At 39.0% G+C, this 19,221-nt stretch overlaps 1 protein-coding gene across 1 annotated transcript in view; it reads left to right on the forward strand.

Annotated features, from left to right (window-relative positions):
* Window positions 1-19,221, forward strand: part of plcb1l (phospholipase C beta 1-like) — a 147,284-nt gene that overhangs the window by 125,188 nt on the left and 2,875 nt on the right. Inside the window, exons 31-32 of the mRNA XM_084737231.1 lie at window positions 360-417; window positions 679-765. Coding sequence (XP_084593357.1) covers window positions 360-417; window positions 679-765 — 145 coding nt within the window. The remainder of the gene's footprint in view (window positions 1-359; window positions 418-678; window positions 766-19,221) is intronic.

Genomic DNA, 19,221 nt, shown 5'->3' on the forward strand with positions numbered 1-19,221 from the left:
TTTAGGTAACTGTACTGTCTATTGATGTGTGTGTATTGTGGTGTGTGTATTTCATTGTATTTTCATATTTGTAGTATACTGTGGTTTTATGGTACTGAAAGCTGTATATTTTATCACACTCTACATGTAAAAGGCTAGTTGAGAATTAGCAATACAGACGGACTCTCTGTGCAGCACATCAGTTTCATGTCTGTGTTGGAACTATGTTAATTTGCATTGTCCCTATTAAATATATTCAAATGAAACGGTTCTTATTACTTGTTATATTTGTGTGACCACTAGATGTCACTAAATGCTAAAGATTTAGCTCTGTTGGGACCGGTTGTGTGGTTTGACTGTTAATGAAATTCTCCCCACAGAGAGAAGCTTGAGATCAACAGATCATTTGTCAACGAGGTGGTGCAGTACATCAAACGGGTAAGAGAGGATATGGCCATGGTCTGATAGAGAATCATAATCCCTAATGATCATCACCAAATAATGTGACAATAATACTGTACTGCCACTGGAGTCATGCAGCTTCATTCAAAACATAATGCAAGTTTGTATTGACTCCTGTGATATACCACTACCTGCAGTACTAAACATTTGTGGGTTCAGTGATATTATTGATGGCATGCAAAGACCTTATAGTATATTTGTGTGTGTTTGTGTGTGTCTGTGTTTGTGTGCGTGTAGTTGGAAGATGCACAGAGTAAAAGACAGGAGAGACTACTGGAGAAGCATAAGGACATCCGCCAGCAAATCTTGGATGAAAGACCGAAGGTAAGACATTTATTGAGAAAATGTTAAATGAAACTCAAATGTGACTGAACTCCTGATTTGTGATGTCATTGTTGGTATTGTATATACTGATATTTTTCATTAATTCCATCACATGCTCACCATAGTGCATTTTTAAAGTTACTGGTCTGCTGCATGTATAACCAGCATGCCTTTGAGCCTTTTTAGTGGAAAATAAAAAAGAAATTGACAACCAATACAAATAACTTCATTTACATATTTAGCAGTTCAAGTTAAAAAGAAGTGCTGTTATGTATACAATAAAACAAAGTGTCAGTTAGCAAAGTAATACGTTCAGTGGAAATTAAAAATATGAATGTACAAACAATAAAATTAATAAAATAGTAAAACCAAAATAAAAGAAAGATAAAGGCATTTGAATCAAGAATTAAAAACTTTATATAAATGCTTTTGGAGGAGTGACCCAGTCTCTGGGAGTGACTGCTCTAAGCTATACAAGTAAATCCATAGATTTTAAAAAATATCTAGGGTTGGTATTTTTCTATTTATATCTTGAATGGACAACATGGATATGTCTTAAACTCTGAATACAAACATAACTTTGGTTGAATGGTTGTAAATTATCCCTGGACCAAATTATCTCTGTAACAGAAAAGTGGTTATTCATGCTCACCACTGGGGGGCGACCTGGTCCAGGTTTAGTGAGATATGGCTGTTGATGAAAGATGACCTTTTAATAGAAGGATATATAGAAGCGTGTGTTTGCTGATATGATAATATGTTATCATGTGGTTAGATACGGTTTAAACAGTATCAGTATATTAAAGAGTTGTCTTGTATATCAGTGAAAACTGGTTAGTTGCCTTATAACACAGAGCTTCTGTGTTGTGGCTGCATCAGTCCGCATCTGACTTTGTTAATGTGGTTCCTGGAGTCAGGATGACTGTAATCCCATCGTGCCACTCTGCTATATGCTGCATACACAGTTACATATACAGTTAGCATGACTGCTTTTCATGTATGAGTTGCCCAGTTCCCAACCTTGTCACTGTGACTGTCATTGTAGGACGATTGTGCGTCTGAAGAGCATGGTAAGACCATCATTGCATCCCAGTGTTCAGTATTAACACAGCATCAGTGTGCAGTATTAATATGCAAGCTTTCATACACCTGACTGGCAACAAGTGAATGTGCATTGCATCTCTGTAATGGCTGAGACCTGCCAGACATAACTACAGTGCAGAATACTGTGAATGCATTATTGCAAATATGTTATGAATTTCTCTACAATGAACGATGAATACATTGTGACTGTATTCCTGTATAATTAGGTGCATAGCATTGCAGCATAACAGGGGCAGCAGATTGGCCTGTGTATAGTGAGATTACAGCCCAGTTGGAGTGCTCAGTGTCAACGTGTCCTTGAATGAAATCCTAGGTGCCAACCAGAGATTAATAGGGAAAGAATTTCACCATTTTGGGTCATCAGTATGGTATATCAAGTAGGTGTCGACCGATTACCATCAGATCCCATATACAGCATTTTAACAATTATCAGAACAGTGTGCTTTTGTTGTTGTTGCTTTCTGTTGTTTTGTTTTTTATCCAGTTGCTGATAAGATGATTTTATTTAAAAGTGCTCTACTTTGGCTCTGATGCACACGCCTCTCTTTCTCTTTGTTTGTTGTTGTTTGTTCCTTAGCTTATAAAACTTCGGGAAGCTATTTTGTTTATTTATTTATTCCAATTTATAGTTAACATTAAATGCTGCTGCCAGCACCCTGCACTTTTTGTTTAAGATCATTCTGAAAAGTTCTATTTTCACTAAACATATGTTTAACAGAATTTTGAACAACTTTTGCATTGGAGTTTTTGTTATTCTAAATGTTGATTCCTGTTTTTACTGTGAACATGCATTGGTTCCAAATAAGGTTCATCTGTTTACTTGATTACTAATAATCGGTTGACCTCTAATATCCACTCATCTTAACAGTATATTCTAATAGAACCATAAATGTCTCAGGCACCACAGTAACACACAAATTTGCATAAGGATCTCTGGACCCTATCAGTAGACATAACTATCTGACTATTTGTGATATGAAGCCATTACACTAATTATGGACGTGATCATAACTCAGATATACTATCATGTGGTACTAGTACATCCACTGAACACAACGATAGTACCACTCATTCTCTGATGTTGTAATTTTCTTTTCTCTTGTCTTTATTTTGTCAAAAATTTGAATTTAGTGCAGTACAAACCATATTACAGCACACTTCCAGTATAATCAAGGTAACCTCAGCTTGCCACAGAGACACTGTGATGTGATTGTGTTTTTACTCTTGCTGTCAAATGAAGAGTGTACATTTACCATATCTCCTCATGAGGTAGTGTTTTTTTTTTCAAAGACAGACATAAATGAGAAGTGTTCTGTTGGAGACAGCTGCATAACCACCCACTCTCAGAGTGACAGCTCGTTGTTCCTTTGAAACCACTTGCAGTTGCGTGTAGGAGGTGCAGTATAGACATCCAGCCCAACACTTCATATACAGTTGGTCTTTAATATTTTTCCACACAACTGCAGCACGCACAAAGTAAGTAGTGACGCTAAAATACTGGCCAGAGAGTAGTACAGTATGTTGATGACTGAATTTGCCTTGTCAACCATCTGTTTATGATGTTAATCACCCAGGTTATTGAACTACGCTTCTTTACTGCGTTCCTGTGGTGACCCTCATCATCTTTTAATAGTTGCTACTAGAACATTCTTGTCAATAACACCAGAATTACAATGATTTTGCAAGTTAGCTCTGACTAATACAAGCAGTATGAAACAGGATCATCAGGGTCTAATTCACATTGAATGAAGACGGTGTCCTCGGACGAGAGGCGGGGATGCTGCTGTTTTCTTTAGCTGATCACATCAGTGTTCCAATCAGATTTCATTCTGTTAGTAATCATCATTTCCCACAAAATTGTAACTGATTATCCATCACCTAACCCAGCTGTCACCATCATTAAATCTAAACTAAATCGACATCCAGAAAATTTAATTCGTCAGAAGAAGGATATTACATAGTAATCAACCATCTCTGCAATATCTGTTCTAATGGAGCAACAGTCATTATTATGCAAAATACACAAGAGATGTCAGAGGACACAACTCTGGAGACAGCGAGCACAGAATGGCCACGGTTATGTTTTTAAAAACATCCAGGATGCTGTCCACAAACCTGGAATAGCAACTAAATTAAGGATACATTTATTTTTTGAAATTATGTGGTTATTGCTATATGATATTAATGTGAAAGCAGAACGATGAAAAGCAACCACTCCTCAAACACCTTAAGGAAAAAAGGCAGTCAGGCTGTAATCATCGCGACATCTTCTATCATCTGTCCCTACCAGCCCTGTCATAGTTTTTTCACTGTACCAGGTTTTGGCTTGTTCGATTTCACGTTTCACTTATTTTGCACTCCATTTAACCCCGTCAGCTACTTTTTCCCAAATGCTCTTTCCTTTTAACAGCACCTGAGGAGACACAGATCAGTGACTCTCAAATTACAGTCTGTGGCACTCTGCCAAGGGGTCAGTTTTCAGATTCATTCACTGAAATGGTCATGATATAAAAAATATATGTTATTTTTAAATCTAAAATACTTCATAGATCACATTCTAATCTGGCAAAAAGTGTAACTTTTAGAATGTTCACGCCTGCAGCAATGAACACATCAGCCATTACCTTGGAAACAAGTCAGAGATTAGTTGTTACGAAGATGGACAGATGTTAAAAACAACTGGCTACAGCACAAATGGAGTAAAGGAGAAACAAAAGTAAGGAAATACAAGCATCTCCAGTATGGTTTTATTGAATTAGAGGTGTCCTAAATGTCTTATTTGCCTGAAGTGTTTTGCCAATGAAACAATCTCAAATTACATTTTATTTAGCATATATATGGACTAAGAGTGAAAACATTTTTGCTTGATATATGTGTTTGTTCTGAAATTAACTTAAAATTAAACCTTTTCTCTTGATTTGAGGTTCTCAATATTTTCTCAGCCAAAGACCTCTTACCAGATAGAAAGTATACCAGGGACCCCCTCATGTATGTCTCTTGGAACAATTTGGTATATATTTTTTTTGCACTTCTACTCAGTGATGTGAAAGACCAACACAAGAGAAATGTATTACGAGGTGATTAGACAAGTATTGAGAATATTTGCACCATTTTTCAACATAGAGTACCTCCAACTTGTGTACACTCGCACACACATCAAGAGAGTGTGTTTTTAAAATATGGATTCTGAATATTTTAAATAATATACAAGATAAAACATTAAAAGAACCATAACAGGCCCAGCCTGGGACTTGAATATGATAAACTAAAATAAAGATTGCTAAAAAAAATGATTGAAAATGAAATGAATGAATCTGAAAACTTTTCATGGACCCCCTGGCAGAATGCCATGCTCCCCTGGGGGTCCCCAGACCCAAATTTCAGAACCTGTGGTTTGGGTACAGTGTTAATTATAGCAAACTGAACTGATGTTAGTTACACTGTTTATGGGTATTTTATGTTGAGATGGTGCAAATATGTGTCTAATATATTCCTCCTGTGTTGCACTTTCACTAAGACTATAGATGTGTAAAAAGTAGGTTATGTCAATCTTGTAAATGGTCCATGGGTAAAAGAAAGGGAGAACCTCTGACTTAGATAACCAGGGCTTATTATCTGACCGTAAATAACCCTATAATATCTATTCACTTACTACAACTTAGCTGCCACCAACACTGTTAAGTTCATCAATATCATAACTAATAGTATTTGAGCATCAATACAATATGGCTCCCATAACATGTCTCACTCAGTTCAGTCAATACTGCCTTAGAGAGTCAGCACTCCAGTCTCCCAGCAGCACTTGCATGTTGGTTACATACAGCTGTGTTAGGTCTGTTTTCCAGCTTTGTCCTAATAGCATGTGGAAATGTCCTTCAGCAAAACACTGAACCCAAAACAGCTCCCAATGAGCGGATCATTGGCCTCCAATACCATCTGTGTGAGAGTGATGAAATGAACCATTGTAAAGGACTTGGCTCTTGTAATTAATGTTCTTTGGAAATGCAGTCCATTCACCATGGTTAAAACTCCCCCAAACTATATTTGAGGCAAAAGGAGGCATTGTTGAATTAGCTGACAGGAAACCCCTTTACTAGTAATTTCATTCTCAGATGAATGCAAACAACAGCAGACCCATAAACACAGAAATCATAAGCACTGAAAGACAGGATGTGGAGAGCTTCACTGAGGTCTTATGGATGAGGGTGTAAATAACCAGGGCAGAGCTAATATAAAAATACTTTTGTTGTGTGTCTCTATTTTGTGTGTGTTAGAACCAGAGAGGGAGATACAACATACTTTCGCTCTCACACTGTTCTGACCCAGTTTCTCCTTTGGGCTCAGAGCAGCCACTAATGGACAGTTATAACTATCCCTGGTGAAGACCCCGAGAGCTGAGCAGCCCACTACAACTGTGGCTGAGTGTACGTGTGTGTACACGTGCATGTGATATATCAACCTAAAAACTAGCTATACTATCTCTGCTATGCAACAGCTGCCTAGTACAGGCCTTAATAGGTATCATCCAAACTATCTGGAGCTGAAGGGACATAAAATGTGAGAGATGTTACGCTAAGCTCTGACTTCAGCATCATTAAAAGGACAGTTCACCACAGAATCAAATGTTTTTCCTCTTACCCGCTGTGCTGTTTATCTACATTGTTTTGGTGTGAGTTGCCAAATTTTGGATGTATCAGTCATAGAAATGCCTACCTTCTCTTGAATATAAAGCGGCTTTTAGTGCTCAAATTGCCAAAAAAAAAAAAACATTTGAAAAATTCTAAAGCGGTGTGTCTTTCCAGAAATCACGATGCAGTTACACAAGATAATCCACAGACCTTGTTGTGAGCAGTTTCATGTAGGAACTACTTAAAAAAAAACTGTCAACTTACACCAAAACAGTCTCGATCAAACCTTGGCAAAATGTGGGCTTGGGGTCAGATCTGGCCTTTAAAAGGTTCCATGTGGCCTATAAGGTGATCATGAGCACTTGGAAAAAATTGCGATTAAAATCTAACAAAGATAGTTTTTTTTTTTTAACTATTAAGCTGCTATTGAACTTTTATTCTGAAAGAGGTCAGTGCTGAGTTCATTGGTAATAATAATGGACTGTATATTTTATGTTAGACTGTAACTTTACTTCACTCAGTGCCATACATCCATGTTTACATTCTTCCACTGTTGCCCCTGCTATTGTTGCAACCTGTATCTGGCATGCATCCCATACTGTAAAACTTAATATTTTGGACCTTGCCAACACAAATAATTAGCACACCGTTTCATCACATGATAATTCAGAAGGGGTGACTAAAAGAGGAAGTGCAACACTATGTCAGCTATTACCTTATAGACATCTGTGTGCTAGTGTGCCTTATATAGAACACTTCTGACTGTTCCATTATTAGAGATTTGGCCATCATTAGAACCTTCTACCACATTTGTGTCTGGCCCACAGCAGCCTGATCAATTTCTCATGTGCCCCCCATGAAGAAAAAATGCCCACAACTGATTTTGATGGATAAATAGCACTGTAGGCCAGAGGAAAAATGTCTATTTTTTGATGTTAGATTTTATTTATTCTTGAGGATTCTGAAGTCCTAGCTTGTGATTGTTTGAGAATTATGTATTGATTTGAGTGACAAGGAGGAGAGAAAAACAGAGACATGGTGAGGTTTGTCATCACTCCCAGCATGTGGACTCAGGTGTCACTTTCCTGTTAATGATCCAATCAAAACACCCCCCAGGAGCCAGCCGTGTGCCAGCATGACGGTGAATACTATTTCATCACACCTTGAGACCCTATATCCGGGCATGCCGCTTCTTTTCATCTGCCACCTGGTCAAGTTGCCATATGTCCAACTTTAATTATTCACACCTCATGTTCATCGTGATGATCTTGTTATCAATTGTCAAAGTTAGATAAAGACCCTCTTACAGTATGGTGCTCTTCTGAAATATATATTATGAGACTGAATCATGCAGCAAGAACTGGCATTTGCTTTTTCACTTTACAGCTAAATGTTCAGTGTTTAAGCTGTTTGATTAGATTTGTTGAATGTGACTTGAGCAGCATGTGCAGACTTGACAGAAAACATTTAGTTCAGATTATTTTTAGTGGATTTGTATGAGGTACCTTTTGATAGTCAGTGTATTACCTACAGTAGATGGTGGTCGGTATGCCCGGTATGTACAAACAGCAGGAGAACTGGTGAAAGAAGCTAAGCAATGTACTGCTGTGGACAGGGCCAGCAGCAAAACATAATTTATATTTTATTTAGAATATATTTCACCACTTTACCTCACTGTCAGACAGCCCCTTAGGACAGGAAATGAAAAATGAAAATGAAAGTTTCTTTGGGTGACTTTGGTGTTTCAAAAGATAAGTTTGGATTCACCAAAGTCACACAATGACACAAACAAACTAACAGATCGAGGCAGTGGTAGACCAGCAACTTTAATTAGGTAAAACTGCTGGTTTTGCCAAAGTCTCTGGTCGAACAAGAGAAAGTGATATTTGACTTATGAAACAGTGGTTTCCCATCAGACAAGGCTGTCTGATGACAAGGTAAAGCAATGGAAATGTGGCGTATAATAAGTGAAATTGATTTTTTAGGTGGCCAAAATACATTTCACTTCGCTTCTATGCTGATAATCCTCTGTGCTTCTCCAAACTGGGGGCGTGCCAACCACCATCTACTGTAGATAATGCACTGTCAGTGAGTACCTCATACATAACCAATTCAAAAAATCTGAACTATACCTTTAAGCTTTCTACAACTAATATGTGCTATTATAATAAACCCATGCTTAATGGTAAGATTTTTTTAAACATTAACGTCAGATAATATGATTGGACTAGACAAAAGGTTTGGAAGGCCATGTTATAATTCCTCGGTACTAGTCATCCATTCACACACACACCTTTTTTGGCTGTGAAAGTGAGCGTATGAAATAGTAATAAGGCAATATGTTTCACAACAGTGTGCGTTGGTGTTTGTGTGTGAGTGGTGTGAAATGTGTAATTTTGTAAGAGACTCACTGATTCTTTCTTACTCAAATGAAGGAAAAAAAAACGAGGTGGTGTCTCCCCACTGTGAAAGCCTTGAAACAACACACAAAACCACACATATATGCACACACACACAATCGTTCATTCCACAAAGCAGGAGTCCTGTGCGGTCGTCATGGAAACTCGGGTCCCCCCACTCTCCCCCTCCCCACCTCTCATATCCTCTCTCCTCTACCCTTCATGACTCTCTGCAATCTGTTAATTTGGAACTGAGTCCTCATGACGCAATCGCTGGGATGGTTACTGGAGGTGGAAGAAAGCAGCGGGGAGGAGGGAGGGAAGAAGGATAAAGATGGAGGGAAGCAAACAGGTTGGAGGAGACGTGGAGGTCTGGAGGTGAAGAGGAAGAGAGCAAGTATGTGACCACCCTCTTCTATCCCTCTCACTGGGTGATGTAGGGATGGCCACTCTGTTCCCTCATCAGACTTTGATCTGCATCATCTCTGCCTGGTGGGTTTGCATCAATAATGCACTTGTATTCACGCGCGCACACACACACACATACACACACACGCACACACACACACGCACAATCCCCACAGGGAACACTGAGTGCAAACTAGAGACGGTGAAGTAAAATCCATTGTGTATGTGTGAGTGCACGTACGTGTTGCACGCTTGGTTACTCTTCTGCTCTATTATGTTAGCTGCTATTTTAGATCAGTGCACGAGTGTTCATTATGTATGCCCACATGTGCTAATGAAGCTCTCCAGGGTTATGCTCTGTCTAAGGAACGTTGACTGCTCAACTCCTGCTGGAAAGTGTCCTCTCCACAGTTTGGTTTTGAGTCTCCAGCTTCAGCAGGAGCCACCTTTTATAAGAGGTGTTAAAATAAACTGTGGCACCTTATTGTCATAGACAGTAAATAAAGAAGGAGATGACGGTAGAATAAGAAAAGTAAATAGTGATACAGAGACGTGTTAAAAGTATAGTGGAGTTGAGTGAGTGCTTGGTTGAAACAAGTATCCAGTACAGATAATATGCTTAGTATGAGTACAAGTATCATCAAAAATGCAGGTTGTAAAAACAATCATAAAACTGACACTAAAAACAACCGACCACTCATGTCCACAGTAATTATACAAAGTTCTCAGATTTCATTTCATATCAAAATGTTGGCATCTTTTTGGTAGCATCCAGATCTGAATTAAAAAATATTACCAGAAAAGATACCACCAAGCACATTTCACAGCTAACCCTCTCTTCTGAACCAATCCTTTTAGGGGAAACGCTCGTTACTGTACATGGATGGTGGAGGTATGCAGGGTGTTTTTTTACATTCCTGGACCTCAAGAGAGAAAAACTCCTGCAAAGCAACAGATGAATTATTAGAGAGTAGAAAGGGCACTGACACACACACACACACACACACGCACACACACACACACACACACACACACACACACACACACACACACACACACACACACACACACACACACACACTTGTTTTACTACATTAGTGGGGACTGGGGCTAGGCACCAAACTTTGAGAGGAGGATTGTTCTTTGTTTTTGTACTGCCAACATCTTATCTGCACCAGTGATCTGCTCAGGTAACTCTGTGAACTTAGTGCTGCTTATTAACTTGCCAGTGCTGCTAACCTGTTATTTGAATCTGTTCACATAAGCATCCACTGAGATGGACATCCCTCTCATGAAGCTGAAGCAGGGAGTGTTTCTGATGACAAGAGTGGTGTTGTTTACAGAGCGACAGGTCAAAGTAGAGAGTAGAGTGTCATTCCCTTCTTCTTTGTATTAGACGGACTACTGTTTGTTGGTAATGTTCCTGTCATTTATATTTGTACACATACTGTACAGATATTCCATCTGTTTATTCATTTTCAGTTATCCAGGTTGAACAAAGTGTGTGGAGTAAAAAACAGTTTCTCCAGCTGTTCCCATGTCTTTGAACGGTTTCCTCTTTTCAAGTGGTTAATTGTACCATAATGTGTAATGTAATTTTCTTTGTGTTGGAATGGATTTTATAAAATTGATACTGAAAATAAAATTTGTTTTTGGACCAGTATCAAAATTAAATTATCAGGATTACATTTTTTTGTAAGACACCCAGCCCTGGTGGGATGCATCATTGGCATAATGCATTCCCCGGCTAGCTCTTTATCCTAAACTTCACCATTGCAACTAAGTGTGTTACCATAACTTAAACCTAATTTTATCTCCAAACCTATATCTAAGTATCAACCCTCAAACAGCTCTTTAAACTTTTGGCATTTTGGTCCCTACAAAACTATCAGATGTCACAAGTGTAGTGGGCTAATGGATTTTGACCCCCATTAATATAATAAAATCAGCCCTCTTGCACACACAGAAAGACAAATAATAGATGGAAAAAGAGCTTGCGGCCTGTTCGAAGTATAACGGCTGTTTCTGTCTCTCGCTTTCATTACTGGTCTTGTTCATTCTCCTGCTTTGCCACAGTTCTTTTTCATACTTATGACCAATACAGTGGAAAGAATGTAAATGAAAGAAAGGCTCTCTCTTCCACACACACACACACACACACACACACACACACACACACAACTTACATGCGTTGTACAGTAAAGCTCCTTTTTCCTCCAAAAGCCTGTAATGCCGACAGGGTGCTGACCCTGTCTCGTCTCTTGGACATGGGTTGTGCAGTTTAGCCTAATTGGGCTGTGTTTGGATATGCAGAATATCTCAAGGTCAGGAGGACACACACACTTTATACTTTATCACACAGACTCTGGCTCTGCCTTGGTGGTTTTGATCCATGTCAGCATATTCACATTCATTGAAAATAGTTTGCTTAGGAGATGCAACAAGCTAAAACATACATTGAAAAGCAAGAAAAGCACAAATTTCCCTAAGACCTCCTTATTGTGACTGTACGACGAGGCACAGTTAATGTCGCTCCATACTGTAGATGCAGGGCGATGTGCGTTGCCGGTTAAAGGCTTTTTTGTGGTGCTGCAGCAGGCGTTATGTCACGGCTCAAAGCAAAGAATTAATTTGGCTCTTTAGAGGCCTTCTCTGCTTCCCTTGATAGCTTCTCAAAACGAGGACAGCTGGTGAAGAAGGTCACTGAGTGCTGTATTTTAAGAAAGACAGAAATGTGTGTGTGAGTGTGTGTGTGTGTGCATGTGTGTGTGTGTGTGGTTTGTTGACAGATGACAGGTCTTCAGAGATGAGAGACAGATTTAAAAGCTGGCTGGATAGCTGCTGGGTGATGTCCAGGCAGGAACTGGACCACATGCACACACATATATATACTGTAAGCATGCAACACACAGTACACACAGCAAAAGCACACACAGGCAAATATGTGCTTTTCTAACTTTGTTGTTGTCACGAGTTTCTAGTGTTTTCAACCAGACTTGTCAAAGTGTTAAAGTTGACACAGTTGACCTCATTACACTTCAAACTTTTGATGCTTTTCATGTCTCCTCTTAAACTCATCCATAAATGCCTACATTTCGGGCTCCTCAGGTGCTCAGTGACCTTGTGGTTCCACTCCGAGCTTCAGGCTCAGTAACACGTGGAGCATCCAGTGGGAACTGTAACGCACTCCTCTGTAAATCCTCATTTGAACAAACGGCCTTTTCTGTCTGTGGAATTTACGTGTGGAATTACTTCAGATTCAAACCAAAACTGTTTTTGAGGAGGGGTCAGTCCTGTAGTCGTGAATAGTCTGGTGATTTTTATTTTATGGCAATTTACTGTATTATAGCCTGGGTCTTGTATTTTTCTCTTTGTATTTTCTTGCTGTTCGTGTTTTGTATTGTCTCTTGTGTATTCGTTGCTGAATCTTTTGTATCTTAAAGGCCCAGCTTGGGATGAACATTGCAAATTAGTTTAGGCTGTAAATGTTGTGGTGTGTGTTACATTAAACCCAAACCAGAATTCAGTTCAGTCAATAGCTGTGGTCAATACAGTTCATTATGGAAAATACAACCAGTGGAAATAATTATGATTAGAGAAGATTGGAAACCTAACTGTTAACATGAACGCTAATTTTTGTAATAAAGTGATCTAGTAAGATGTGCATGTACATGCCCCAAAAACAGAGCTGGCAAAAGGACACACATTCTTTACTAAAATAGAAGTACAGAAGTGCTGATTCAACTTTTTTACTCAAGTAAAAGTAAAAAGAAGCCCTCTGAAGGACATTTCTACAGGCTACTTCTTTGCAAAGCTAACTGAACCTGCAGTTTTGTCTCCCTCTCTGTCTGTTTGGTCCTGTTACATCTTTTACGTTCATTTTCATCTTGTAACATCCGTCATGCATGATTTGTATTGATGGATAAACCAAGGAATCGTTTTATCTATCTGTGAGTGTCCCATCCATTTAGATTGAAATTATTGATTTTGGGAAGGCTTTGTGCAGTCAATCCTTGAAAAAATCAGTAATTCCCCTCAAGTGCATTAAAACTAAAGTAACAAGCCCAGTTTGAAAATGCAAGGAGTAGAAAGTAAAGATATTTATGATAAAATGTAAAAGTAAAAGGGAAAAGTTGTCAGTAAAATAAATACTCAAAGACGGTAAAGATACCTGAAAAATCTACTGAAGTACAGTAACAAACTTAGTTATATCAGAATTTAAGTTTTTGACATCCACAAAGTGGTGCTGCCTGCTGTGAAGTGTTTAACCTGCCAGTGTGTAACCAATCAGATATCTTTAATAGGATAAGACCCTAACCCTAACTCTGAAAAAGCAATAATGACAAGGCAACAGTTATTTGAAGGAAATTTCAACTTTTATAGGTGGTTTACTGTGTTATTAAACAGTAATATTTCCCTATTGAACAGATTATCAAAGATTTACACCACCCCACTCAACCTGATCCGGCTGTTATTCTGATTGATTTTTGGGTTCCATGTGAACATCATAGGAATGTTGATAATTAATGATCAATAAAATCGTCGTTAATAATTTAGCAGATTACAAAGGTATTAATTGACACGGTTTGGTTTGGCCTGAGTTCTTAGTGTAGAAATGGCAGCAATTGCACCCTACTTGACATTGTTTTGAGCCATTTGTTGAATAAGGACAGGCAGACAAGAGCAGCCGTTTAGACCGAGAGCCTCATTGTTTCATTATTCTATTCTTTTAAATTGTCTGTGCTTCATTAATTAATATTTCACAGAACTAATGTGTCGCTCGAATAGTTCAAGCTGAGAAAGGGATGTCCGTTTGTAGTATTTAGTATAAATCAGTTGATTATTAATTGTTAACATGTTCAGCAAGGAAAGAAAAAGCTAATGATAAAAATTTATCAAAACTTAGCTCCACTAGGTCCAGGAAGCCTGAGGAGTGAGTTTCACTCTGTTTCCTGTACTCAGATCTCTTCACTGCCACTGACAAGATGTCAGATGGAGCGTGGCGATCATAAAGCCACAGATCGGGGAAACTCTCAAAAGATTGCAGCTCTAGCTGTCTGTTCTCTGATCCATCCATCTTTCTGTCATTCCTTGAGATTTTTTATAACTCGAGCTGTCCCCTTGGTGGAAACAAAGTGCTGTTGTCATCGCTCAGCGGCTTTCTGAGCTGTTGATTGCATGCAGAGGACACAAGTACTGTACATGCACACAGATCGACACGTGCACAAGTCTTTTTTGAGAAACTGCCTGGTGCCCCTCAGTCTCCTGTGCCCCCTGCTCCCACCTCCTTCAAATGTGCCAGGGTGTCATCAGATGGGAGGAAGATGACAGCTTTAATCAGAGGGTGTTTGTGCCTCAGCAGGCAGGGTAAAGGCAGGCAGTCTGCACACACACACACACACACACACACACACACACACACACACACACACACACACACACACACACACACACACACGGCAGACTGTCCCACCCCTTAAGTAGGTCATGCGCAGTGCAGAGCAGGGAGAGAGAGACTGAGAGCTGTGGTGCATCTTTAGCCATCTGGTTATGATGTGCTGGATGTCCGCTCTGTGAGACCCACAGAGAGAGTGAGAAAGAAAGAAAGCAGCAGAGAGAGAGAGAGGGAGGGGGGCATGTTCCAGACAAGGTGACCTTACAACGCTGCGCTTGGTGGGGGCTCTGCTGTACCATGCAAAACATTAGAAAGACACAAGTCAAGAGCTCCTTAATGTCTCACAGAGACAGACAGCGTCAAGTACAGTAGCTGTGAGTGTTATCTGGCTAATTGAACCTCACTTTTGTTTCACTTTTTAGTGCACACGCTTTCACTTTCAGAATACAATCAGGGTTTTATACTGAAAATTTTCATACACAGACAAGTAACAGAGAATACAGATGACAAAATGGAAGGGAAACCTGTGGAGTTAAATTGAACAGGAACAGTGCCTGAATTGCCATGGAGATATTATACACAAGGTGAAAATGCCTAAAGTCGATAACCCCAAGTTAACACAACCTGGCACACCAGACTGTGAAACTGAGGTATTAAACTGCTCAATACCAGACAGTTATTCCTCCGACATCATTTCCACAGGCTTTAATGGGCTTTAACAGGGCACAGTGGTAAACTTCACTTTTTCAGCATGCAATTCTACCATTTGAGCTGTTATCTCTTAAAAACTCAATTTGTTTTAAGTAGGAGAGCTCAACTTTTACCTTTGGTTCAGTATGATGCTGAAGTAATTTTACAATACCTTTGTTTTGGTATTAGCAGTGTATCGAGGTAATTTATTGTCATTGTACAACACACACTTGCACAACGATAAGAAAGTTTTAACCCCTTCATGCTATTCACATATATGAAATAGAATAGGATAAAATATATACTTAAATAAAACAAAACAATTTACAGTTGTTTATACACTCACACACACTATACTGAGGTGTCAGTTCTGTTGAAGCTTATGGGAGATGAAATGTCAATCATGCTATGTAGAGACCAACAACAAATAAACACATATACACATTTGGAAAAATTTGACAGAATATAGAAGCTAAAGAATTGTAGTGAAATACACTATGCCCCTTAATGTATTCATATACTGTGTTATATTCATATATATGAATGTAATTTATTTTATTTTAACTACACTAGTCTGACCGTTTTTGTTGAGGGGTGAGTGAGGTTGTTCTTGATGATCTGTTTATTATTATCATTGTTAATGAAAAAAAGTCATTATCCTGATTTAGATCAGGAATGAATCAGATGATTTTTTGATACTGGACTGTTTTTTTAAATTAAATACTAGGGACACATTTTGGTCAGAACTCAAAAGTTGTTGAGATTTGATACCAGCCCATACTCATACATGCACACATGATCTAACACCAATCTAATTTACTGTGTAGCAATGCATTAAAGTGCTGTGAAGACAAGTACTTTGAAACAATCAGGTTTTCTCATTTTGCTAAGCAGTGCTCTCAAATGAAATGGATGTGCCATCTCATAAACTGAAGTGGAGAGAGAGGAACATTGGAAAGTCAAGAGACCAGGATGGCAGTCCTTGACCTTCATCCTATCTCCTCAGCTCTCTGCTCCTCTCACTCATCCTTCAATTTGCTCGTGAATATTTCTTGAACAGCGTCTCGCTGCCAGCTACGGTTTTCATGGTCGCTGTATTAATTGGAGGCTAGATGTAGAAGAATTTATCAAGGACAATTCAGCTTTGTGTTCAGTAGCTTTTTCTATCTGAAGTTCGTGCAGGAGTGTGTATACTGATTGCTGATGTATAGCATCAATATTCACCTTGATTTGTGCCTTGTGTAAATCCATAATGATGATTTTTTAGTTCACTTTTGAGTTAGAAGTAGGGTGTGAGTCTGAAGTGGGCCCTTATTCGATTAACAAAGGCCTCTCAGACAAAATATTGATCCCAGATAAATCCTCCCAGAACTCGCAGGTATTTTCGATCTCTCATAATGCTGACGTGGCTGTATTGAGCTGCGAGACTCTGACACCATTCATCTTAGCAGCTTTTCTTTTAATTACTGCTCTCCCATGGGAGCCAGCCGGGTAGTTAAACAGAGAAATCAGCATTACAGCAATTATTGGCTCACAATGAAATGAATACAATCTTGTCATCTGTAATCATTGGGGGCGTCTATGCCTGGGAGAAAACAGGTTCTCCTTTCTCTCTCTCAGTGAGGGGTGGGGGTGTATAGTAAATGGATGCAGAGGGGATCCTGGTCTACCTCAGTGGGCTGAGGTACCTATTCAGCACCTGATGTCATTCTTTTGTAAGTCATGTAATAAAGCAGAATTCTTCTGAAAACAACCTGTAGACAGCACTCATGGGGAAAAACACATGCAAAACACGGTGCGTAGTGATTGTTGGAAATCTTTAAAGCTGCTGTAATAATTACTTTTCTATTAACAATAGGTCATGGGAAGGGGGTCACTCATACTGACAAACCCACAGAGAATTATTATGCAACTCTGCAGTTCCCTTCAGCTCTACAGAGCATTATAGTGTCTTTCAGCTGTTTTGGTTTTATGGCTCACGACAACCAAACCAACTGTCACCCACACCGCTCTCATCAGCATCATTTCCAGACTCAGCAGACGGCTGAGCTCTGATAAAGACACTGTATGTACATATTTAGCTTTGAAGCAGCAAACAGACAAAGTTAGTGACTAGCTGGTGAATACAATAGAGCATTGAGCTGCTAAAGAGCCAGATAATTCCATTAGGATCAGATGAAAACCAAAACAGCAAAAATGAGAGTGAGTATTGAACTGACATTTGTCAGGTGGGGTTATTGATTTTTTCTTAGTGCTGTGAAAAAGCTTTTTAGAAACTTATAAAATAAATCCATAATAATAAATCCAACACTGAATGTCTTCTGTGATTATTTATCCATTTTTCCAAGTCGAAAATAGTTATTATTTTTGTCAGCATGTTTTTTTTTCCATTCACTGGTGACCTCATGATTCCTTGGTTTGAATCTGTCAACCACTTGGAGGCTGTGTTTCTGACTTTTCAACCATTTAGAGGCCGTGTTCCTGACTAGTTGTGTGTATGACAACTCTGATATCAAATGCATTGTGCAAAGGAATAATATGAGATTGACCCAACAAAAAACCTTTACGATGGTGACGGTAAAGAGCTCACATGACATATGTGTGGCAGTTATGCAGTTATTGTCACACCCCTACTGCTGGGTGGCCAGAAACATGACTCAAAACATAGCTGGACTCTTCATCAGAAGCACAGTGTGAAGAGAAGAGAGGAGATGCACTTTGATTAAACACCAGCCCACATCCTCCTCAAGATCCTCAATACCTGTTCAACAGTTATTCAAGATTTTGCAGCTGAAGCCAAAAGACAAGACAACAACAGGGATAAAATTTGTGTCAAAAAGTCCACAGCCACTTTTCCCTCCCAGTCTGTCTTAAAATGAATGCTGATGTTTCCCAAAGGTGCCCACAGTCACAGTTCTACCACCAGTTTCAAGCTGTTTCACTGAACAGCATTTGGTAACGTGCAAATCAAGTGTCAGGAAATGCAGGGAACTGCGAGAAGTAAAGATAGATGAACAATTCAGGATTTAAATTTTGTTTAAAAACTGGCTTTACAAATGTTTTATGAGGAAGAGTATCCTTCTTTGGTTGGATTGGTTTTCTGAATTCCATGCAGCTCTTGGTTTTTATTCATGCCAGCAAAGCATGGTAATTTGTATCTCTATCTATCTGCCTTGCTGCCTCTTTTTGTATATCTCTGTCTAGAGGTTATTATATTATGGTTGCATGGTGAAGTAAACCTGCAAAAAAAAAAAAACTAGTTGCTGAGGAATGCGAGCATTCGTAATTGTGCATGTAAAAGGATAATATATATTTGATTATTATATATTTATTTCTGCAATAAAAATGTCCCAGTTGTTGCTGATGTCCCTTGACTCAGACAGGTTCATGATAAGTGGTTGCTACTGGGTGTTTTTCACGGCTGGTTAATACAGTAGTCAAATTGTCTACCTTGTCTCAAGTTTGCTGCCTATGAATGTTCAGTTTATCTTTTCTGAGATCTACATTGCCAGAAGTCATGCAAATAAGTGAAACTAGCTGTTTAACTTTCAAATCCTTATGCTGCTTTTATAGTGTCATGGACTTGCTTTATGTACACCAGAGAAGTCAAATGCTTGTGGTTAAGATGAAGTCGTACACATTCAGAGCTGGGTCCCTCCAACAACTGTCTTCTGCTGTTGGCTGTTGAGCCGCTCAACTGATATTCAAGAGTTTTGCTCAAGGGAACATTGGCAGTGTTGTAACTTGGGGAAACTGGGGAGAGCATTACTTACTTAGTTTCCATAACCTGTGCAGGAAGCCCATGCTGCTCTTGTGATAAGTTAGTGTGACT

The sequence above is a fragment of the Lutjanus erythropterus genome, chromosome 15 (assembly GCF_056507025.1).
Source record: "Lutjanus erythropterus isolate fLutEry1 chromosome 15, fLutEry1.hap2, whole genome shotgun sequence".
NCBI classification, from domain to species: domain Eukaryota; kingdom Metazoa; phylum Chordata; class Actinopteri; order Lutjaniformes; family Lutjanidae; genus Lutjanus; species Lutjanus erythropterus.